General features: G+C 42.3%; 2 protein-coding genes across 4 annotated transcripts in view; both read right to left on the bottom strand.

Moving 5' to 3' along the window:
* Window positions 1-23,627, bottom strand: part of LOC122749226 (olfactory receptor 149-like) — a 60,330-nt gene that overhangs the window by 11,426 nt on the left and 25,277 nt on the right.
* LOC122749224 (von Willebrand factor A domain-containing protein 5A-like) lies at window positions 440-23,085 on the bottom strand. 3 transcript variants are annotated; one of them, XM_043995481.1, is made up of 20 exons: window positions 23,006-23,056; window positions 20,631-20,671; window positions 16,616-16,667; window positions 16,291-16,493; window positions 15,674-15,896; window positions 15,336-15,511; window positions 14,911-15,025; window positions 12,469-12,635; window positions 11,977-12,065; window positions 11,639-11,783; window positions 10,596-10,675; window positions 10,199-10,313; window positions 9,230-9,394; window positions 8,646-8,746; window positions 8,183-8,430; window positions 7,551-7,628; window positions 7,294-7,431; window positions 4,442-4,578; window positions 3,961-4,087; window positions 440-2,017 (listed from the first exon to the last, which is right to left on the bottom strand). In XM_043995481.1, the coding sequence occupies exons 3-20, from the start codon at window positions 16,656-16,658 to the stop codon at window positions 1,938-1,940; spliced, it is 2,430 nt and encodes an 809-aa protein (XP_043851416.1). In that variant the 5' UTR covers window positions 16,659-16,667; window positions 20,631-20,671; window positions 23,006-23,056; the 3' UTR covers window positions 440-1,937. The 3 variants fall into 3 exon arrangements, with proteins under 3 accessions (XP_043851416.1, XP_043851417.1, XP_043851418.1); XM_043995482.1 differs by lacking the exon at window positions 20,631-20,671 and having other exon boundaries at window positions 23,006-23,085; XM_043995483.1 differs by lacking the exon at window positions 7,294-7,431 and having other exon boundaries at window positions 7,485-7,628.

Raw genomic sequence — 23,627 nt, 5'->3', positions numbered from 1 at the left:
ATAAATCCTTGGGCAAAAGATACTTAATTTTTTTTAAAGTATTTGAAATTAAAAAATAAAGTCATTCAACTTGTTTCCCAAAACAAAAAAAGGACTATTTTAAACTTGGAATGGTAGGTATTGTGCTAAGTGGACAGAGATAACAGGTGGTATATGACTCTAATGGCATTCCAAATGACTTACAAGGATTTTCTACACTCACTTCTGAACCTTCTATCAATAGCCTCCTTTTCTCCTTTTGCAGTTATTTTCTCCTTTTCCTTACCACTTTCCTCTTTCTCCCTTCACTTCTCTGACAAGAGACCTCACTCTTACTCAGCTTCATTCCTAAGCATGTCAAATATTGTTTTTATTGCCTGTCTCCTCATAAAAAAAAAAACAGATCAGAGAAATTATTTTTATAATATTTCCTACAGAAAAAAACAGATCAGACCAGACAGGAAGGAAAAACAGTACCAGTTTATTTGTTCCAAGAACAAGCAGCATGAATCATGCTGAGACCCCTTCCAAAGAAGAAGCTCTCAAAGGTTCCCCCTTACTTGTGACAGTATATAAATGTTTTTTTTCTCTTTTACTGGTTACAGGGTAACTTCATTAGCTTGATTTTAATCAACCTAAAGCAAATACTATAACAGGAAACTTAAAGAAACAGGAAGGGTTTACCAAGGACAAGGATGCCTAGATATGTGATAAGGAAAACAATAAGATATATTTACTCTTTTGGGGAAAGTTAGTGAATAGGGATTATCTGCTTTCTGGGTTTAGTTTGACTTTTAGTCAAAGGGCACTTTGCTAATCTAGGGTTTCATAAAATCCATTTGGATTATAAGGCAGCTCCATCAAATCCAGGTGGTTGATACATTAACAGGAGAAATAGGAAATTGAATATGAAAACTCAAAAGAGGAAGGAAAATTCTGCCCTCCTAGGTCAGCCTGATTCCACAAAAAGAGAACATGAGCTTCAGCTCTGCCCAAATGATGCAGCCCTACTCTCCAACATAAAAACTTCAGGAACAAGAGCAGGTAAGAATTTCTTTCCCCAAGAAAAATGGAGCCCATAATAGCAAGATCCTAATAAATTTTTGTTGAATTGAGCTAAACTCAACGGTGTAACTGAGTGTCTCAGTGTAGCTGAGACAAGCCTGAAATATGAGTTTCAAGGCTAGAAGTTTGCAATCAGAGAGGAATCTTTCTCAGAACAGCTGGGCTGACCCGACTGGAGGGGAGTGTTGGCTTCTGCCATGATGCTGGGTGCTTCATATATTTTACTCTAAAGTGCTCCTGTGACCTCATTTGAGCCCTGCTCATCCAACCATAGCCATCCACATCTTCAACAGTGCCTGACACACAGTAGGTACATATTAAATATTAGTTAACTCTTTTTTTTCTCCTTTCTCCATGAATAGATCAGGACATAGAATATAGAACTGAAATATATTTCTATAATGGTATTTAGAATCACGTATGCAGCCTTCCTTCCCCTCACCCTCAAACCTAGCCTTTTTTATCATATGTAGTAACTTCTCAAAATCAGTGGTAGGGTAGGAGAAAAAGAATGATCTAGTACAGAAATGTTTGCGGAACTGAAAGAGGCCTTTCTTGATTCTTCCAGTTGTTACTTCTTTCTTCCTCTCTAAATTTATTTTTATTTATTTTGTACATATTCTGGAATTTAGTGATTTGTGAACTTACTGCTTTCCTCAGTAGAATGCAAGATGCTTGTGTGAGAAGACTATCATTTTTGTAGCATTAGCTCCTAGAACATGCCCAACCCATGGTAGGGTCCTTAATAAATACTTGAATTGAACCAAATGGAATCTAATTGATCAGTTCCTATGGGGAATGAGTCATAACAGGGAAGGAAGGCAAATCAACAGGTTTTAGCAGCATAGAGGGTAAGGAGCAGCAGCCAAAGATAAACACTTTCATTTCTACTCTCACAGGCCAAAGACAGCAGGATCCACAGATGACTTCAGGAGTGCATTGGCTGCTTTGATGCATTCACCCAGGGAAGAATCTATAAACACAAGAAGATAAATGCCAGGAAAAGGAGGGAAGTAAGTTTGCTTCACCAGTCTGTATCCTATTCCCTTTTCATGCTTCTGTTGAAATATTTCAACTTACTAGGCCTAATTTGGGGGGACTAAACTGACTGGAGGACTAATCTGGGGACTTTTGACTCACTGGCTATCTGACTGCTATGAGCTTAGTATGGGCCGTTTAAAAATCTCTCCACACTGTTCCCAAATTGATAAGCAAAGGATTAAGAAGCCTCTTAACTAAATAATCAAAGCAGAGTTTATTTATGAGATACAATTTAAAATTAAGAATACAGGGAAATAAAATGTACAACCTGACTGAGTTCAGGTGGGTCTCTTTCCACCTACTGTGTCTGGAACTTTTTAATACAATAAGGGGCAAATCCACCTCTTGCCTTAGGGTATGTTCCACTTTCACTGCTCAGCTACTTTCTTCTAACTTTCCCCTTCATCTTCGGGCCTCCTTCCAGCATCTCTAGTCTCAGTTCCCTCCTTATAGCCCCTTTCTGTCTGTTACTGTCCAACCTCTTAACCTTCTGTCTGGCCTCTCCCTTGCTCCTAGTCCTTTGGCCTTCCCCTGCATCCTTCTCCATTCCCTTAATCTTGTCAGTCCCCTTCTTCCTAGTCCTTTGGCCTCCCCCCTAGTCTGTTCTTCTAACCTTGTCAGGTTTTTTAACTAACTCCCTGGCCTATATATATATATATATCTTCCTTCTCTCCACTCAAATCTCTGGGCTTTTTGTGCCCCCATACACACCAAGCTAATCCTCCAGCCAGAGCTGTGGCTGGGGTGGGGGTACACTCGAGCCTGCTGTGCATACCACACCCAGGGCTCCAAGGGCCCGTACCCCTGCTGCACGCCTGGGACCTCCGCTTGGGCTACGCCAGAACCCAGCCTGGATGAGCCCAGGATCTCTCAGATAGATCCTCTCAGGGTGGAGGGAGCTGGGGATCCCTCCCCCCAGCTGTCTGACCTGGGGTCTTGTACAGCCCACGGGGCTTTTTGGCTCAGCTGAAGCAGAGGGGGAGGGGCACCAGCCCCTCCCACACAGAAGAGACCCTGAGGGCCTAAGGCTTTCTAATCTCAGGCCAAAGGTAGGGTCACTAAATCAAAATAAATTTCCACACTTCCTTCCCTTATTCAGTCTTTCTCTTCCTTCTTGATGTTGTTGAATTGTTTCAGTAGCGTCTGACTTTTGTGACCTCACATGGGATTTTGTTGGCAAAGATACCAGAGTGGTTTGCCATTTCCTCCTCTAGCTCATTTTACACATGAGGAACTGAGGCAAACAGAGTGTAGTGACTTTCCCAGGGTCACACAGCTAGTAAGCATCTGAGGCCAGATTTGAACTCAGATCCTTCTGACTTCAGGGCCAGTGCCCTATCCACTGGACTACCTAAGTACCCTGATTTCCATTCTGCCCTAACTCCGGGAAAAATTCATGAGGCATTTATTATGCTGAACAGAAAGCACTCTAGTAGGCACTGCTATATTCCCCACAAGAATCATGCTCTCTTTTCTCATCCCTAAGTTCCTCTTTCACTTTTCCTGGCCCTACAAACACTTTCAATGTACAATATTCTTGAAAGCAGAGGAGTGGATAGTTAGATCAATCTCAGGTTTACCCTGGGACATCTATGGGACTAAAGTAGGAATGATGCCAGCAGCCTGGCAGAAGGAGTGTGAAGAGAGACAAGTCTACTCTGTCTCCCAACCCTCTTCTTGTGTCCCCTCTATGTCCCTTACTCTCTGTGAGTCCTTCCTCTGGATTGACAGACCAAAAAAGGGGGACAGAAAGGAATCAGGCAATCAATCCCTCCATCTCCCACCCTACCTGTCTAGGTTAATGAGGTAGTATCCTGAAGGAATAGTAAGTCTCATGATGTATGAGGGACAACGTTCTCAAGGTGGAATCCTTACCAGATTGAGACTGGATCCATGCCACAGCCTTCCTCTCCAGTAGTTCCCATTCTTCTCTCTGGTCCCAACTGGACTTGTGCATCCACAGCACAGCCAAGATAGTGGCCCAGTATGGGATGTCTTTGCTCTAGAAAATAGATAGAACAAAAGGCCCCAGTGTCAGGTACCATAGAATGGGGCAGACAAACCTTTGGAAGGCTCCTAGCCCACCCAGGGCCATAGAAATAACTGATCCCAGACAGACTATCTACTTCTTCAAGTTCCCTGCCCTTATTACTTTCCTCAGTGAACGAATGTTTACTGAGCACCTATACATGAGCAAAAATCTGTGCTAAGGTTTAAGGCCTAGAAAGTACTTCCATGAATAGGCAATAGCTCCCATCACTCTGCCCAAAGGTGTATTCCTCTCCCTTGCTCCCTCTCTCTTGCTCTTCCCCCAATATATATCCCATGCTATGCCCTCCTCTCTGTGAGATCTCACCTGGTCAGGCAAAGCAGCCAATGCAGTCTGAACACTCACACCAAGAAGTGAGGCCAGGGCTTCATCTAGTTCCCAGGAACCATCTGCCTTCTGGAGGGAAACCAGCTGCAGAAGTGGAGACTCTGGAGGGGATGTGTCTGGGGGAATAAATAGTAAACTTGAGTATCATTTGCACCCCCATGGCAGCTGAGGGGAAATGTCATTCTGTAAAGACCTACTAGACACAAAGCAGGATACACTGGGGGCCTGGAAGAATGGAGAGGGTTCCTTGCAGTAACCCTAGTTTGAGAGACCTTAGGCTTCATATCCAAGAGGGCTCAGACAGCCACCCCCTCCCCACCCAACAACTCCCCAAAGGCTTTGCTGAGCCCCAGGGCAATCTACTAGCTAGACCCTGCTCCAGTACAAGCCAAGAGTCTCAGACCAGCCAAAGAGCAAGGACCCAGCCCCAGTGCAGGCCACTAGCTAGGAACCACCCCCATCCCAGCAGCCAGCCAGAAACAAGACCCCATCTGTAGTAAAAACAATCATGGAACCACCTCCACCCCCCAGATCCAAGGCAAGCCAGCAACTAAGCCCTCAGGCCTGGTGAAAGCCAGTAGTAAGGCCCCAGAGTAAGGGCAGAAGAGGTAGGGGACAGTGCAGGAGCAGAGCCCAATAGTCATATAAAAGTACAAAGCACAAAACAGGTAGGGAAAAAAAAAGCAACAAACAAAAACAAAAAAGAAGTTGGCTATGTAAAGTTACTATCATGAGAGGGATTCGCTAATATAACATAAAAAGAAAATGACAAATGTTGTAGGGGATATAGGAAAACTGGGACACTAATGAACTGTTGGTGGAGTTGTGAACTGATCCAACCATTCTGGAGAGCAATTTGGAACTATTCCCAAAGGGCTATAAAACTCTGTGTACCCTTTGATGTGGCAACACCACAGCTAGGTCTGTATCCCAAAGATAATTTTTTTAAAAGGGGAAAAATCACTATTTGTACAAATACATATATATATATATATATAATCCATATATAGAGATATAGATATAGATATATAGTGGCTCTTTTTGTAATGGCTAAGAATTAGAAATCGAGGGGATGCCTTACAATCGAGGTATGGCTGATCAAGTAGTATTAAATGCTTGTAATGGAATATTATTGTGTTATAAGAATGACAAGTAGGATGATTTCAGAAAAACCTGAAAAGACTTACATGAACTGATACAAAGTGAAGTAAGCAGAACCAGGAGAACATTGTACACGGTAATAGCAATATTGTTTGATAAAGAACTGTGAATGATTTTCCTATTCTCAACAATATGATGATCAAGACAATTCCAAAAGACTCATGATGAAAAAATGCCATCTCCCTCCACAGAAATAACAAATGCTGACTGAAGCATACTATTTTTCTCTTTCTCCCTTCCCTTTCTCAATCCAAATCCTTGTTCTCCTTTCTGAAGGTATTGATTACCACTTTACCATATTCTACTTGTTTGTCTTTAATTCAGTCACTATGCCCAGTTAATACTGGAGGCACCCTTATCTTTTGGGATACTTACTCTTCTGTGTGATTGTAGTGTAAGGAATATAGAAATAAAATGGCTATAATTTTAGCAATTTTTGTCCATCTGGCCAAAACTTTTCAGTTTCCCTTCCTGAATCATCATCCATACCATAATCCCTAACTGTGGTTATCCTCAAAGATGCTGCCCTAAGCCTTGTATTTTCTCTTTATATTGAGATGAGATAATAAGCTCCCATAGATTTATCTCCATGCAGACTATGCCAGACCCATATATCTAGCCCTAATTTCTCTCCTACAGCTATAGTCTCACACAACCAAATGCCAAATAGAAATTTTAAACTCAGTGACTTGTAGGCATCTCAAACTCAATAAACAAGAACCCATTACCTTCCTCCCAAAATCAATCTTTTTTCATTATTTCTTTATTTCTTTTAAGGCCACAGACATTTTGTCAGTCAACAGATTTATGATCTGGAGTCGTCCTCAATTCCACTTATTCACCCCACACAGCCAAATCAGATGTCAAATCTTGTCATGTCTATCTCCCATAGCACTTTCTTCACTTTCTATCCACTTACTTGATCAACAACCTAGGTCATTATCCCCGGGATTATTGCAATGCCTCTCCTTACTGACTCCCCATTTTAAATCTCTCCATTCCAATCCAACCTCCAGACAACTGCAAAAGGGGTTTTCCTAAAAGGGAGGCCACCTCCCCATATGACTTCCCTTCTTAATAAACTCCAGGGAATCCTTATAACCTCATAGATCAAATCCAAAGGAGCACTCCAGACACATCTGTGAGAGCAGATCCTAGAAAAGGTTGGGGCTGTTTGGTGCGAACATACATGAACAAGATTCCTCTCCTTTTATTGGGAGTCATAAAGTGTGGTGAAGACTAGAACAGAGAAGAGAGGAGGAGAAAGAGTTGATGCTTGCTTAGGCACCAGGAAGAGTACCCCTTTTTTTACTTTTTTTTTGGTGAGGCAATTGGGGTTAAGTGACTGGCCCAGGGTCACACAGCTAGTAAGTTGGCAAGTGTCTGAAGCTGCACTTGAACTCAGGTCCTCCAGACTCCAGGGCCAGTGCTCTATCCACTGTGCCACCTAGCTGCCCCAAGAGTACCTCTTTCTGAAGAAAAGATATGAAGGACCAGAGGACAAGACAGCCATCAAAGGCCCACAATGGCAATATGGAAACAAATCAAGTTCCTTTTATTGCCTAATACCTTTCAGATGTAAAGCCTCAAAGAAATAATCATTTGGAACAAGAGGTCTTCAGCACACAGAGAGGTAAATGACACACAGAAGAGTAAAGAGTCTATCTCACCTCTAGCCACGGCATGCTCTGCGGCCATCAATCTTGGGCTATTTTGGGGAAATGCCATTTGTAAATGACGTGCCTGTGAAACACCAGACTTGGCAGCCATCTTTTTTTTGAAGAGAGAGCCGGCACTTTTGAAAATTCCTATAGGGGAAATACACCAAAATTCAAAAGAAAAGAAAAAAATGGAATTTTACCTCTGGGAGATAGCATTGTGGATGAGTCTGAGTCACAGAGAACATAATCGCTGTCATCAAGCTCACCTCCATCAGCAGGGTACGGTGAGCTATAGTCTCTGGGAGGTGCACTGCAACATAACATTCGATAAGGAGATCTACCACCTGAAACCCAGCAGGACAGAGGTTAAATTCAAAACAGACAAGAGTAACCATGAGACAGACAGGAAGTTCAGAGAATGGAATGCTATTCTTCATGTGTGTAGCCACTGGTATGTTCTCTCTATAGCTAACAGATTCTCTCTAAGGAGCTTCTATCAATTGACATGTCAAAGTAGTGCCCACACCAGCTTTTCAGTGGGTCACCAAGATTTCCTTGGTAGGGATTACTCATCTACACAACATTTTACACCTATCTGTATAACTGGAGTTTAAGGGAATAAAATGGAAATAGTTTTAGGTGGTATGACTTTCTTAACCTGTAAGATTTCTGCTGCTAAATATTTCTTCACACCGATTTATTTCTTTCTTCTCTATGATGTTCCATCTCCCCTCTACCCAAGAGTTCCTTCCCACCAAACCCAATTGCAGCAGGAAAGCTTCACCAATAAAGCATCTCAAAAGAACAGCCAGGATCTCCAGATATGAAAAAGACAGAAGACAGCAGTATGATCTCTTTGTCTCTTGAATGTAAGTAAAGGGGATCAAATCCACCTTACCTCTTAGAGAATGTGTGAAGGATGCGGCCCCCAAATATGGAAAAGGCAATGGAATATCTCTCCTGGTGAGGGGCCCCTGAATGGGCTGGTTGAGCTCCTTATTGATAGCAATGTAGGCAGTGTGAGAAGAGATAACACCCGACTGAAGGCTGATATCTACCACTTTTTTCTTCTCTTCTGCACCATCCTCTAAGTTTCCATCAAGAGTCTGGATCAGGGCCTTGGCAGCTAGGCGGTGAATGGTGAGTCTGAAAACAGACAATCTTCTCTGCTAACTGTGGGGACCTGGGAGGCAGTGCTAACCCCCAATGTCTAAGGCTTCCCAGTAACCATGGAGAGAAGGTGGGCAATAAAAGGAAAAGATGTGTGGGTCCACAGGAGAGAGATTCATGAGAAAGGGAAGAAAAGAAGCCTCAAGAACAGGCAGGTGAAAAAGGAGGGAGGAATCACCAAGGATTCTTACTTGTCATCTGCTTTGGGATCCAGGCAGAATGGCACTGTGTTCTGGAAGCCAGCACCTTGGAGGGTATATTGAAGGCAGACCTCACCTGCTGCCTCTTTGGACTAGAATAAGATAAGCAGAGAAGTCAGGGACTACACAGTGCATTGAGGGAAGTATCAAGGTCTAAATCACAAGCATAAGATCATAGCTCTAGAACTTTCAGTGACCTCAGAGGTCCATCCAGTCTGACCCCTTAATTTTAAATAGCAGGGAACAGAGCCCCAAAGGAGCTCAGTGACCTGTCAAGATCGTAAATCTTAACCATCTGAGGTGAGATTTGAACTCAAATCCTTCAAACTCAGAGCCATTACTATGGCCCACATATCACACTAGATCAGAATGGAATAATCAGGCAAAAACATTATCAAGTTCCAGGTATACCAGAAAGAAAAGGAAATTAGAACACTTGTTCCTCCCTTCCACATGCCATGGTCTAGATAAGCCTACAATCCACCTACTGACAGAAAAGGAAAAGTCCAGGACAGTGTTTAGACATCAGCTACCACAACCACCAGCCCCAAAAGTAAGAATGTGGATTGACGTACTGTATTTGTGCCTTTCAATTGGGCATAGATGATTAACCTTTGACCCTGGAAGATGAGAGTAGGAGCTGGAGAGAGCAAGGTAGCCTCCAGCCCAGGGGGCAGAGTCCAGGTCAGGGAGATGTCCTGTACCACCGGCTGCAGGGCTCGCTTTAGGGACCTGAGGGCCTGCGGGAACAGAGAGGAGGCTGCAGATTTCTAGGTGTGAGGGACCCCTAGAAAACTGGGGTTTGGAGATGGGGGAGGGGACTTGAGAAGATAACTAAGGGTTGAGAAGATATTTCCTCCTCTTTGGTCATGTGAGAAACCAGGCCTCAACCCTCTTCCAAACTCCTGAATGCAGCACAGCTATGTGTTTCCCCAGTTCTTTTTGTCATTTACAGCAAAACTGGGAGAGTTGGATTTTTACACAGAAAATGCAGGTAAGCCCGGGGCAGCTACGTGGCGCAGTGGATAGAGCACCGGCCCTGGAGCCAGGAGTACCTGAGTTCAAATCCGGGCTCAGACACTTAACACTTACTAGCTGTGTGACCCTGGGCAAGTCACTTAACCCCAATTGCCTCACTAAAAAAAAAAAGAAAAAAAAAATGAAGGTAAGCCCAAGTTGTAGAGCCAGAACCTCCAGGGAAGCAAGGAAAGTTCCCAGTCTCTGAGGCTGGCCCCAGTCTTTATACCTTTCATCCCCCCTTCATGTTCATTTCCCTTAAGCATCTGTCTGTCATGAGCAGAGTCATTCCCAGGGACCATGACTCCTGCTCCACATTCAAGAGCTCCCACATCTACAGCTGTCACATCCCAAGGCCCAGAAAGGGAAGGGTCCCACTTCCCCTCCCCACACACATTTCCCAAGCACCTAAACACAAAAAATGCTAGAGCACAGGACATGGGGACAAGGATGTATCCCTGCTCAGTTAGCTATTGTGGTGCCTCAGTCTAGAACAGATGCTTTTGGCAAAAAGATAACCATGCCACCTTGGGCTGCATTCTGTCCTTGCCCGTGATGAATTCTGCAGTGCCCCCAGCTGCCCGAGCAATGCCTTTAATAAGGCTGGTGGAAGCCCCTTCTCCAATTCCAAAGGAGAAACACCTGTAATGAGAAACAGCAGGCTGCCCAAAGGAAGTCTCAGGAAAAGGTTCCTCAGTCTACTTCAGTGGGGAATTTGAGGACAAATGCCTTAGGGGTAAAGTCCTGCTTAGGGATCAGAGCCCTGCTTTAGGTACAGATCATCATAACAGAGTCACAGATGGAGAACAGGAAGAAGTCTCTTGGACTATCTGGCCCAAACCCCTCATTTTTCAGATGAAGAAACTGAGGCCCAGAGACATGGTGACTAAATATGTGTCAGAGACTGAATCCTGAAAACCATACCTGTGATCCTTGTTGTGGCGTTGAACTTCAGCAATGACCTGTCGGGTATTAGAAACTTCTCCATCTGTGAAGACAAAGAGCTGCAGAGGGAGAGAAGTAGCCACAGATCCTGTTAGAGCCACATCAGGTCCCTCAGCACAAGACTCAGCTGACCCAAAATACAGCAGTCATCCATCCCATGGTAGAGCAGGCTGCCTCAGTATTCAATTCCACATTAGTGCAGGTCTGTAAAGAGAGGCTCCAAGGCCACTAAGCAGCACTCCTATAGATGCAATTTCAGCTGGGATATTGAGGCAGTGGGGGGTGGCAGGGAGAGGGTAATAAGCATTTATAAAGCACCTAATATGTGCCAGACTGTGCAGTGTATAAGTATCTCAACAACTGTGGGGCACCTCGCAGGTTTCAGAGCCTCCTGAAATGCTTAGTCAGGCTCTTCTGTGAGGGGAAACTTTCTCTGGAACCCTGCAAAGACTTGGAGAGCCTATGGGAGAAATAGAAAGAATGATGGACTTGTGTGTCAGTAAAGAACTGGGTCCAAAGCCATCTCTATCACTTAACTAGTTTTGTGGCTGTAAGCAAGTCACTCAACCCAAACGTAGTTTGCCAGACTATAAAGTGGAGATAATGACATCTGTTGGTCCAACCTCACAATGTCCTTCTAGGAATAAAATGATATAAATAATATCATTATCATTTATATAATTTCTTATTTATATCAAAAATTGTTGCAAGAACTTTCAGTTGTTATTGTATAGCCAATAGTTCTCATTCCTAAGGTAAGAGATGAGACAATTACAACTCCCCCACTCTGCTCTATCATTTTAACTTGACACAGAAAGATAGCACCAGACCTAGAGTCAGGAAAAGATGAGTTCAAATCCAACCTCAGACACTTAGTAGCAATGTGACCCTGAGCAAATCATTTAACACAGATTACCTCCAAAAAACCCTGATCACTACTGACTTCATAGAGAATTAAGTGCTAAGGAACCATCAACAACACAAGACTTGTATCTCCTTTTCTCCCAGCCCCAGTAACTTACCTGCCGAGGGTAGCCTGGCCTGCAGACTTTGCTATAAATGTTCTTCAGTGGCTCTAAGATTTCAGTCCCTCCCAGGTTAGCTCTTAGATCCTTTACTCTCTTCATGGCCTCCTCCATGGACTGCTGTGTATATGCCACACTCTCTCTGAGATACATACATACACATAAGAAGTCCATGAGAAATGTTTCCTGACTGAGTCAGGAATTTAAGCCTATTCCCCACTCTCATACTCCCTGGCTCCAAAGACAGGTCTTATGCTACCTCTTCATATAGCTGCCTTAAAACTTCCCCTTTTAACCTCCATCCTTTCCTTCTGTGACTCTAGCCAGAGACTCACGGAAAGAATGACTCAAAGGAGGATCCAAATCCATAGATATTGAAAAAGCAGCCAAGGGGTAAACTCTTCAGCAGCAAGAGCAGAGTTTCCTGAGTGAAAAGAAAGGTAGAGAAAACATTTAAACAAAAAAAAAGTCTGGGGGCAGCTAGGTGGCACAGTGGATAAAGCACCAGCCCTGGAGTCAGGAAGACCAGAGTTCAAATCTGGCCTTAGACACTTGACACTTACTAACTGTGTGACCCTGGGCAAGTCATTTAACCCCAATTGCCTCACCAAAAACAAAGGCTGCCATTTTTGTGATGCTTAAGTCTCATCCTGTTGTCCTCTCCATGATTATAGTCCTAGTCAGTTACCCTTAAAATGGTCATAATCAAATTAAGGCCACAATAAGAAAATAGTATGTTACAAGATTAATTTAATCCCACAAATTCCATTTTTAGGCCTAAAAAAGGCATATGCAAGAAAACTGGAAAAGGCAAAAGAAGCTGGTACCTTGGCACTGTCTATGCGCAACTGGCCATCTCCTTTGCTATGCACTGGGGAAGACATGCTCCCTGAGCGGTCCATGAGGAAGATAAATTCGCCAGTGATCTCTCCCTGAGACTCAGGGATGCTAGGGTAGAAGCTCACCATCATAGCTGGATCTCCCATGAGGGAACCTAGCCAGAGAATAAATAAATAAATAAAACAAGATAAATACCCCAGGCCTCCAGAAAACAAAATGATGTGGAAAAGGACCTGAATGTGGGTTGAGAATTTAAGTATTACAACATGAGCTTTAATTTTTGGTATGTATTTTTGTCCTAGTTGCAAAAGGCCTTAAGACAACTAACAAAATAACCAATGAAGAATTGTATAGGAGGTGTAGGAGTCACTAGACACAGGTGTAATCCCTGGACATTATGTGAACTACATCACAGTGATACATAGGACTAAAATAAATGAGGTGATCATGAAGCAAGATTTAAAAAATAATGAGTGGGGGGTGGCTAGGTAGCGCAGTGGATAAAGCACTGGCCCTGGATTCAGGAGTACCTGAGTTCAAATCCAGCCTCAGACACTTGACACTTAATAGCTGTGTGACCCTGGGCAAGTCACTTAACCCCCATTGCCCCGCAAAAAAAAAAAAAAAAAAAAACAGATCAGAAAAAATAATGAGTGGACAAAATATGACGCATGTATGATGCCCTCTGAAACCTATGGGCAGGGGCAGCTAGGTGGCACAGTGGATAAAGCACCAGCCCTGGATTCAGGAAGACCTGAGCTCAAATTCAGCCTCAGACACTTGACACTTACTAGCTGTGTGACCCTAGGCAAGTCATTCAACCCTCATTGCCCCGCCAAAAAAAAAAAAACACCACACACAAAAACACAAAAAACAAAGTCCTAAAAAGAAAAAAGAAACCTATGGGCAAGAGATGTGCAGGATGAAAATACATGAATTTGTTTCAATCTATACCAATAGATACTGTAGCGATAGTGATGGCATCACTTGTTTACTTGTTAGTGAAATACAAAACTAAACATCATGTTAACATACAATACTAGAGAGAACATGACAAAAACCACCTAACAGCAGTATTAGATGTCATTACACATGGGCATTAAACTTGGCTTGGCCAATATCCAGAAAGTTTTTAGATGGAATAAACTAGCGTGCTAAAAATTATTTGGGGTAAAAATCAATGTTCCTGTTTTTAGATAAGTCATTTGGGAGGGGCCACACTTGGCCCACCTGAGAATAGGAAGGCAGCTTTTTGAAGGACCTCCCCTTTTGGGGGAGGGAAGGATAAACGCTCCTGGAAGGGAGGTGGGCTACTTCCTGTACACAAGCTGGTACTCGCTCTTTCAGCTGGGGCCCTTGAGGTGGCTGGCTGCTGGTTCTCAGTCTGGTGGGTTGTTCAGGCTTGGGTGAGTTGATGATGGAAAACCCTAAATTCCTTTGAACTAGCTTAAATGGAAATCAGTCTGGGGTTGCATAGGTTAAGTTTAGAGTTAATAATATTCATCTGTATTTCCATTTTCCTGGTTCCTTATCTTTGATTTTTTATTAGTTTCACTCTTCTTGTTTAATTAATTCCCAAGTAATAAAATCTGATCCTTTTGTGAACTAAAGCTTAGAGGCAACTTTCTTATTGGCCTGGGAGAAATATCTGAAAAAGGGCTGTTCAGAGAGGAGGGTTAAACCTTAAAGGTCCCTCATATTTCTGGGACCCCATTATTAAGGCAGGTCACCCAAATAACACTCAGCATATCAAATTTTGGCCCTCACACTAGGAATCTGTCATTAGCCCTGGATTGTTCAATATTTTTTAATCAAAGACTTAGAGGAAAGTATGACTGACCAAAAAGAGGAAGGGCTAGGTAACACACCACATAAGAGACTTCCAAAAGATATCATCCAGTTAGAACTATGTGCCCAAAGTAATCACCTTAAATTGAAGATGGATAAAATGGAAGGTCCTACCAACAAAATGAATGGTGCAAGCACATAACAGGAAAGCTATGTTAGACAACAGCTTCTGTAAAAAGATCCTGCAGTAGCCAATAGGATCCTTGCTATCTCTTCTAATTCTGGGATTCTAGGTCTGTGACTGTACTACATTATGATTTTATGTTAGGTCAAAGTATAATAGTATAACATACAACAGTAAGAAGAGTATCTTTGTTCTTTCCTTACGTCTTAGCATTTCTACATTTGGCATTATAATGAAATCCTTCCTTGTCCCCCTTTAGTAAGATATTTAATCTCCCTCTTTGCCTTCCTGAGAGCACCACTGTATACCATGGTCAGAACCATCCTACAACTGTTTCAATACCTCTCTGAAATCTTTATTCCAGAGGAAGAGGAGGGAAAGCAAGTAGGACACAGGGGTCCTCATGCCTGGGAGATCTATCCTCAGCAAGGTGAACAACTTCCTGAGATTAGCTCACCTGGTTTGGCATCAGCCTGGGCCAGCTCCACAGAGACACTGGGTGTGTTCACCTCCCTGTAGTAAACCAGAATCTCAACGTCCCGATCAAAATGATGCCCTTCAGCCAAGGAAACCTGAATGAGGATGGGGAAGAGCAGAGCAATGATAGGAAGAGAAGGAAATTCCAGGAGCTTCCTCTGGATTCCCAGGTGAGAGAACAAGGGACTGGAGAGTTAAATTCCCATTGCTGAGTGATGCTCTGGGATGGAGTTGGTATGGAAGGAGAAAGACCTTGGTCTAGAAGGAGGGGAAGGGGATACAGTATGACCATCTTATAGGTGAGTTCCGGACAGTGGACAGGAACTGGTAACAAAAAGGAGGGGGTCAAAGTATGGAAACAGGCAGGGGCACCAAGGCAATGATGCTCCCTGCCTAGTTAGTTACCTGGGCAACTGACTTGTCATCTTCTAAGTACTGCAGGGGACTCAGGGGGCAGTTGGACTGGACCTTCTCAATGCCATGGGCAGAGCAGACATTGGCAGTGACACTAAATGTATAGGGCAGCTCCTTGCCAGCAACCCGGGGGATTTCAGAGGTGATGTTGCATGCCACAGCTGACCCTGAAATGAACCACCAAATAACTCAGGACAGTGATGACCCAGCAGGAACTAAGTTCCCCTTTCTCACCTAGGCCACAAGACCCAGGTGGAACCAGATGACCCATTGTTCTTCCATCCACAATCCCACACCCCCTTGCTACTGGAGGACACCAGGCTCCTCACCTTGGAGGGGATAGCGTGGATTCAAGATGGCTGGAAGGACAAAACGAACAGCCCCATCTGCCTCAAGGGACAGTTCCTGAACATAGCTCAGAGTGACAGCAGCCTTCTGGCCAGCTGGTAAATTTCCTACACTGCAGCTGAAGATGTCACCAGAACTGCTATCCTGCTCCAGAAGGAAGGCTTGCTGGCCTTGGGAGATGGCATTCTCATAATCTTTCTGGGCCTGAGGGGCAAGAGGAAGAGCAGCAATGAGGAAGTCTTAGGAACAAGTAGAAGAGGAAGAAAGGGCTTTGGGGAGAGAGGCAGAAGGGGAGATAATGAAAGGGGTTGGGTGAGGCAGTGAGAGAGAAATGACAGCAGGGTTAGGGTAGAAGCACCAGCCACTCAGGCTGACTTCTCTCCAAATGGTTTCAGGCAAGACACAGAGATTTAGGGTTGGAAAGCCCCTTGATGACTACCTAGTTCAACCCCCTCATTTTACACAAGAGAATACTATGGGTAAAACAGCAGCTCAATGAGGACAAAAGCAACTCAATGTTTCCACATGAGACTACACTAAAGCTCACTGATTTAACATAAAGAATGCAAGGGGAAGCCCTGGGTCCCATCCCTACTACCTGCTGCTTCTCTTGTATTTCTGCCACTATCCTCTTCCCATCCACCAGGGCCTGGAAGCTATAAACAGCAGAGTCTTCATCCATGGGGAACACAAAGAATGCTTCCACAGGATCAGTTTCCTCATTCTTGTAGTCCAGGGTTGCAGACACATCTGCCACAAACTCATGGATAGACACAGCCACTGAGATGCTCTTAAGAGGCACTGAAGGAAGGAAATGCACATCAGCCCTCACTTTTTAGCACCAAAGACTACACAGAAGGGCTATAGAGTCCTGAAGTTCTCCCTCCTGGTTCTTGTCCTTCTTGGACTCATAGTGAACTTACCTGGCTTCTTGGAGCGGGTGAGAAGACCACAAGGGATTTCCATGGTGAAACTCTATTAAAAAAAAGAGAGAGAGAAAAGTGAAATCCCAAAGTAATCCAAAGATATTGTTCCAATGCCATTCTCAACTCAACTTTTTATTGGAGCCAGAATTCTCTTCCAGAAACAATCTATGTGTTTGAAAGCAGGGAAAAGTGTCAGGAACGAGGGAAAGATGGGATCAAAGGGAACAGTCATATCTCCATTCATTCTTAGATGCCACGAGTCAAGTTCAGTTTTGGACAGAGGTCATCAACAATGACTGATTGAATGAATGACAAAGCAGTTATTAAGAACTTACTAAATGGAAAGCACTGTGATACAAGCTTAGGAAGCAAGATAGTTTCTGGTTTTAAGGACCTCATAGTCTCAAAAGAATCTCCAATAGATTTTAGAGGTTTCCTAGTGTTTTAGAAAGCCTGTAGAAATCTAGGCCTTGAAGTTCAACCTTTACTGTCTCTGCACCCATTGAGTGTGCTATCAAAATCTAAAGCATGTGTCAAACTCTGCCTGCCTTTCCATTTCTGTGTCACAAATTCTAAGCTAGAGTGATCACTTCCCCATCAAAGTTTCTGTCACTCTCCACTTACCCAACAATTCTTCCTAACTGGTGAATGTCAGATTGAGAAATGAACTTCTACTGCTTGGTTTTTCTATTTTGTGAAGGATGAAATTATCATAAAAGACAGTTAAATAGTGTCAGCTGTTCTAGTTGTGGAGGGAGAAGGAAAGGGTTCCAGCAGATGTTTAGAGAATTGAAATGTCTGAGTCAAATTTGTGATGTGTCTCAGTCTCTTCATTTATGTCCTCTTTCCAGTGTTCTGCAATATACATTGATGACAATATTTACTACAACTTTTCTTTTTTTTGCTACCATTGGTCTTTATCGAACTCTTCTCCCCACTTTGCTTTCTAGCTCCATTTCGTGGATTTCCTTACCAGAGCCTCTTCTCACAGAAAAACTGTTAATATAATTATTGACAGAAAATTGATATGAAATCTTACTTGCCACTCCCTTAATGATCCCAGAAAATGTCAGAATTTCTGTAATACGTTTACTTTGCCACTCTTTAAACCAGGACCAGGCCTTGGAAGGCACTGAGTCATCAGCAACAACAACTGCTTCTGGAACTCTCAGCACACAGAAAGTAAGAGAGTCCAACAATTGTCAAGAAGAAGATTACAGGAGTCTCTGCTAGCACTGAGGCAGGAAACTGTTGCTTTCCCCATACTTGGATCTAGGTCACAGTCCTGGGTAGCAATCCCAGGGTGGGGAGGAGCATTACTAGCACACAATAGCCTGTGGCCCCAGTGGAGCAGGGACCCTCCTCACAGTTCCAGGGCAGAAAATATGGCTTGTAGTCACTTGCAGGCCATAGCATAGGCCAGGAGAGGAGTAAAAATACTTGTCCTTAGATCATACAACCTTGAAAGAACTGCAAATTTATAAATCCTTAGAAGTTTCTCTGAAATCAGATGCACAAACCCCATGAAACTTGGGACAGTGCACCCTCCACCCTGGAACCAGTGCCCCTCTTTAACAAAGAGTTAAAAGTCAAGAAATAGGCTGGGGAAATGAACAAAAAGGAAAAAATATTCTGACCATAGAAAGTTACTTTAGTGATAAGGAAAATCAAAGTACATATTCAGAAGAAGATAAAATCAAAGCTCCTATATCCAAAGCTTCCAAGAAAAATAGGAATTGGTCTCAAGCCATGGAAGGTTCAAAAAGGACTTTGAAAACAGAGTGAAACAGGTAGAGGAAAAAATGGGAAAAGAAATGAGAGTGGTACAAGAAAATCATGAAAAAAAATCAATAGTTTGGTAAAGGAGACCAAAAAAAAAAATACTGAAGAAAATAGCAACTGAAAAAACTAGTCTAGGCTAAATGGTAAAAGAGGTACAAAAAGCCAATGAGGAAAAGAATGCCTTGAAACACCAATTTGGGCAAATGGAAAAGGAGGTACAAAAGCTCACTGGAAAAAATAACTCCTTAAAAATTACAATTGAGCAAATGGAAGCTAATTAGTTTATGAGAAATCAAGAAACAATAAAACAAGACCAAAAGAATGAAAAAAACAGAAGGCAACATGAAATATCTTATTGGAAAAACAACTGACCTGGAAAATAACAATTACTGGACTACTTGAAAGTCATGATCAAAATAAGGGAAAGCCTAGATATTATCTTTCAAGAAAGCATCAAGGAAAACTGCCCTGATATTCTAGAAGCAGAAGGTAAAATAGAAATTTAAGGAATCCATTGATCAATTCCTGAAGGAGATCCCAAAATGAAAACTCCCAGGAATATTATCACCAAATTCCAGAGTTCCCAGGTCAAGGAGAAAGTACTGCAAGCAGACATATGAAAAAATTCCAGTATTGTGGAGCTACAGTCATGATAACACAGGATTTAGCAGCTTCTAAATGAAAGGATCAGAGGGCTTGAAATATGATATGCCAGAGGGCAAAGGAACTGGGATTACAACCAAGAATCACCTATTCAGCAAAATTGAGTATAAACCTTCTGAGGAAAAAATAGATATTCAGCAAAAGAAAGGACTTTCAGGTATTCTTGATTAAAAAACCTAAGCTGAATAGAAATTATGACTTTCAAATACAAGACACAAACAAAGCATAAAGAGGTAAACAGGAAAAGGAAATCAGAAGAGATGTAAAAAGTGTTTATATTCCTACATGGGAAGATGATACTTGTAAGTCAAAAACTTTCTCATTATTAGGGCAGTTGGATGGCATTTATATAGACAGAGGGCACAAATGTGAGTTGAACATGAAAGGATAATATAAAAAAATTAAATTAAATTAAGGGTTGAGAGAGGTACCCATTGGGACAAAGGGAAAGGGAGAGGTGTAATGGGTTAAATTATGTCACAAAGAAGCAGCAAGAAAAAGCTTATACGGTGGAGGGGAAGATGGGGGAGGTGAGGGGAAGTGAATTTACTATCATCAGAATTGACTCAAAGACATATACACTCAATTGGGTTTAGAAATCTATCTTACCCTGCAAAAAAGGAGGGGAAGAGGATGGGGGAGAGAAGGGTGATAAAAGAAAAGGAAGTCTAGGGGAGAGGGTAGTCAGAAGCAAAACATTTTTGAGGGACAAGGTGAAAGGACACAGAGAATAAAATAAATGGCATGGGGAGAGAACAGGATGGAGGGAAATACAGTTAGCAATAAAAAAAATTTTGAAGTCTGACAAAGGCCTTACTTCTCAAACATATAGAGAAATAAGTCAAATTTATTAAAATGAGTCATTCCCCAACTGAAAAATGATCAAAAGACATGAACAATTTTAGATGAAATAATCAAAGCTCTCTATAGACATATGAAAAGAAATGCTCCAACTCACTATTGATTGGAAAGATGCAAATCAAAACAATTCTGGGGTACTACCTCATACCTATTGGATTGGATTATAGGATAGCAGAGGAAATGACAAATACTATAGGGGATGTGGGGAAAATGAAACATTAATGCACTGTTTGATGGAGTTGTGAACTCATTCAACCACTCTATAGAACAATTTGGAACTATGCCCAAAGGGCTATAAAACCATGCATGCTCTTTGACCTACCATTACCACTATTAGGTCTGTATCCAAAAAGATATAAAAAACAAAGAGTAAAAGGACCTAAAGGTACAAAAATATTTATATCAGCTCTTTTTCTGGTGGCAAAGAATTGGAAATTGAGGGGGAAGCCCATCAATTGGGGAATGGCTGATTAAATTTTGGTATGTGATTATGATGGAATACTATTGTGCTATAAAAAAGAATGAGCAGGATGGTTTCAGAAAAAAACAGACTTAGATCAGCTGATAGAAAGTGAAATTTACTGTGTATAAAATAACATCAATATTATAAGATGGGGGGTCAGCTAGGTGGCACAGTGAAGAAAGCACCAGCCCTGGATTCAGGAGGACCTGGGTTCAAATACAGCCTCAGACATTTGACACTTACTAGCTGTGTGACCCTGGGAAAGTCACTTAACCCTCACTGCCCTGGGGGAAAAAAAAAAGGATGTTAAAATTAGTTTTTACATGTAATTAGGGGAAAATAAAAATGATAAATCAATAGATAAATCAATAAATGAGTGAATGAATCAATGAATACACAATCCTATTGGGTATGGGTTTCACACTCAGTGAAGTCTTCTCCCAGTCTCTCTTCCACCATGATCCACAGGATGGTCACTGAGCTGTATCACTCACCAGGGGGATCTCTGGGGGAAGAGAAGGTGCATTCCCACTAGCACCCAAAAAGACTGGAAAGAAATACTGTTGCACTTGGTTATTAAAAAAAAAAATTCTACATTATAGCTTGTAAGACACAATTCTGAACATTCAGTCAACACCAAAAGGTCAAAACAGTCCCAGAAAAATCATTGCTAACTTTGGCTATACTTCCTGAGGATACCAAGAGAGTGAAAAATCATGGAAAGTGTCTATCCTCCTATGTAAACCTGTGGCACAATTTCTTGACCCTCCATGTTTGGCCCTAACTTTTATTTTAATAAGATTGAAATACTTAATAATAGTTTTATTTAGTATTTAATAATATTTTAATAAATAACTTCTAGTTATTTACATGTTTGGTTGGTTGGTTTTTCCCCATGGAATGTGAGCTCCTTGACAGCAAGAACTATTTTTGCTTTTACTTGTAATCTCAGCATTTAGCAGAGGGCCTGACACTTTTTTTCTTGTTCAGATTCATTCTGATCCAACTCTTCCTGAACCCATCTGGGGATTGATTGGCAAAGATACTGGAGCAGTTTGCCATTTCCTTCTCCAGCTCATTTTACTGAGGAGGAGCTAAGAAGTATACAAGGTTAAGTGACTTGTCCAGGATTACACAGCTAGTAAGTGTTGGAGAATGGATTTGAATTCATGATGAGGAATCTTCCTGACTTATAGGCATGGTACTCTATTCCAAAGCTTCTTAAACAGTGGGTCTTGACACCATTTGAAGTCTCAACTAAATATGGGGGTCATAAAAAATTTGGAAGTAAATGTTTGATTTGTATATCTATGTTATATACCTATATACCCAGGGTCCCATAAAAATTTCTGAGTCAAAAAGGGTTCACAAGTGGAAAAAGTTTAAGAAGACCTGCTCTATACCACCTAGCAGTCTTAGCATGTGCTAAGTGTTTAATAAATGCTTACTATCACCTTAAAGCAGTAAAACCTACCCTCACCCTGAGAACTCAGCCAGTGGAGAAGTCCATATTTACTCCACATTACACCCCAGTGCCAAGTTTCAGCAATAATGGAATCCAGAACAATCAGGCAAATCCTAGCTGAGGCTGGCTGGGTGGGGCCTGCAAAATGCAATCAGAGCCAGGAAGTGGCCCTGCAGAAAGTCCCAGAGTTATAACCTGAAACATTAGTAGATTTGCCTGGAACAAGAACTCTGGCCCTGTGGCAGCTCTACGTAAACAACAGAAAGAGATGAGGTAATAAATAATGTCATAAATGGGGGAAACATCCAAGGCCTGGACAACAAGGCTAAAGTTCTCATAATGTCACAATATTAGAACTGGAAAGTTCCATAAGAAATACACGCTTCTCATTCTCATCAGGAAACTGAGGCCCAGAGATGGGATTTGTCCAAGGTCCATTTCAGGTCTTCTGAATCTTGATTCCAAATCTGGAGTTCTTTCCAAGACCCAAGCCTTCCTCTCAAGTTTAGGAGGACAATAAGGTATTTAATACCGGGATGTGGAGTTGGGTGGTGGGAAGAACAAGGATTTTCAGTTAGTAAACATCAGGCTCTCAGCCCAGATTTAGAGACTTTCTCCTTCCCACTTAGAGCCAGACCCTCCTTACTTTGCTGACCTGAATCAGCCAGCGCCCAGTAGTGCAGATGCCATTGGTTTAAGGGAGATGCATAGCCATGGAGGCAGGAGTAAACCAAGGAACTAGGGGATCTCACATTCAGGACTAGGAGGGGCCAGATCCTATTGAAATTACTTAGGCAGATGAGCCTCCAGTAACACCAGACAAGACAAAAAGCTGAGCCTGAGGTATCAGGCTGCAGCCCTTCTGTCCCAGAGCTGATGGGGTGTAGAGGGCATGGGACACAGAAGGGAGTGAGCCATAAGGGAGACAAGGAAATAGGCTGCCCCATACCTAGTCTCCGGGGTTTGCCTGGAGACACAGAAACAAAGTTGAGCCCTAGAGCCAGAACTTATAAAGAATTCTAGACTTGCTGAGAGGGTTCGGGTGGAGATGGGAGGGTTGGAGGGAAACCCACGCACACCTTTAGTTAAGGCTCTATAGCCAGGGGGAGGGAGTAAAACCTCAGGTTCTGCAGAGGGGATGTCAATCACCTACCTGCTCAGAAGTACTTCCTCAGGTCTAGTTTCCCAGCAAAGTGAAAGAAGGGGCTCTTTAGGTTTCCCAGAAAGCCCCGCCCCCAGGCACTGACTACCAACCAAGTACTCTACTTTCAAGGGATTGTGTGCAAATTCCTTACTTACATTCAAACGTTCACCATATAGCTCACATGGATCACCAAGAGCCCTTAAGTCAAGGATTCTCAAAATGTGGTCCCTGTACCACAGGAGTTCTCTAAAATCTTTTCAGAGCGCTCTGAAGGTTGCTATTTTCATGATACAAAGACCTTATTTACCTATTAACATACTCTTCCCTTGTCTAACTGTGTAGCTGTGGGAAGCCAGGTTTTCTTCCTAAACTGAAACCAAAACAAATCATAGTAGATTCAGTGCAGAAGCTGATATGAGAAACCAACTGCCTTCAATTGAGCCAGACTGTAGAGATTTGCAAAAAAAAAAAAAAAAAAAAGGAAAACAACCGCACTTTTCTCAGTTTTTTGTTTTGCAAAATAGTTATTTCCCATAAAATTGTTGTGTTATATTTAATGGACTTATTGTTATTTTTATTAATTAATATATATTTTTAAAATTTATATACTTCAACCCCTAACTAAAATCCC

The sequence above is a fragment of the Dromiciops gliroides genome, chromosome 3 (genome assembly GCF_019393635.1).
Source record: "Dromiciops gliroides isolate mDroGli1 chromosome 3, mDroGli1.pri, whole genome shotgun sequence".
NCBI lineage: Eukaryota > Metazoa > Chordata > Mammalia > Microbiotheria > Microbiotheriidae > Dromiciops > Dromiciops gliroides.
This window is presented reverse-complemented; position numbering and strand designations above follow the sequence as displayed.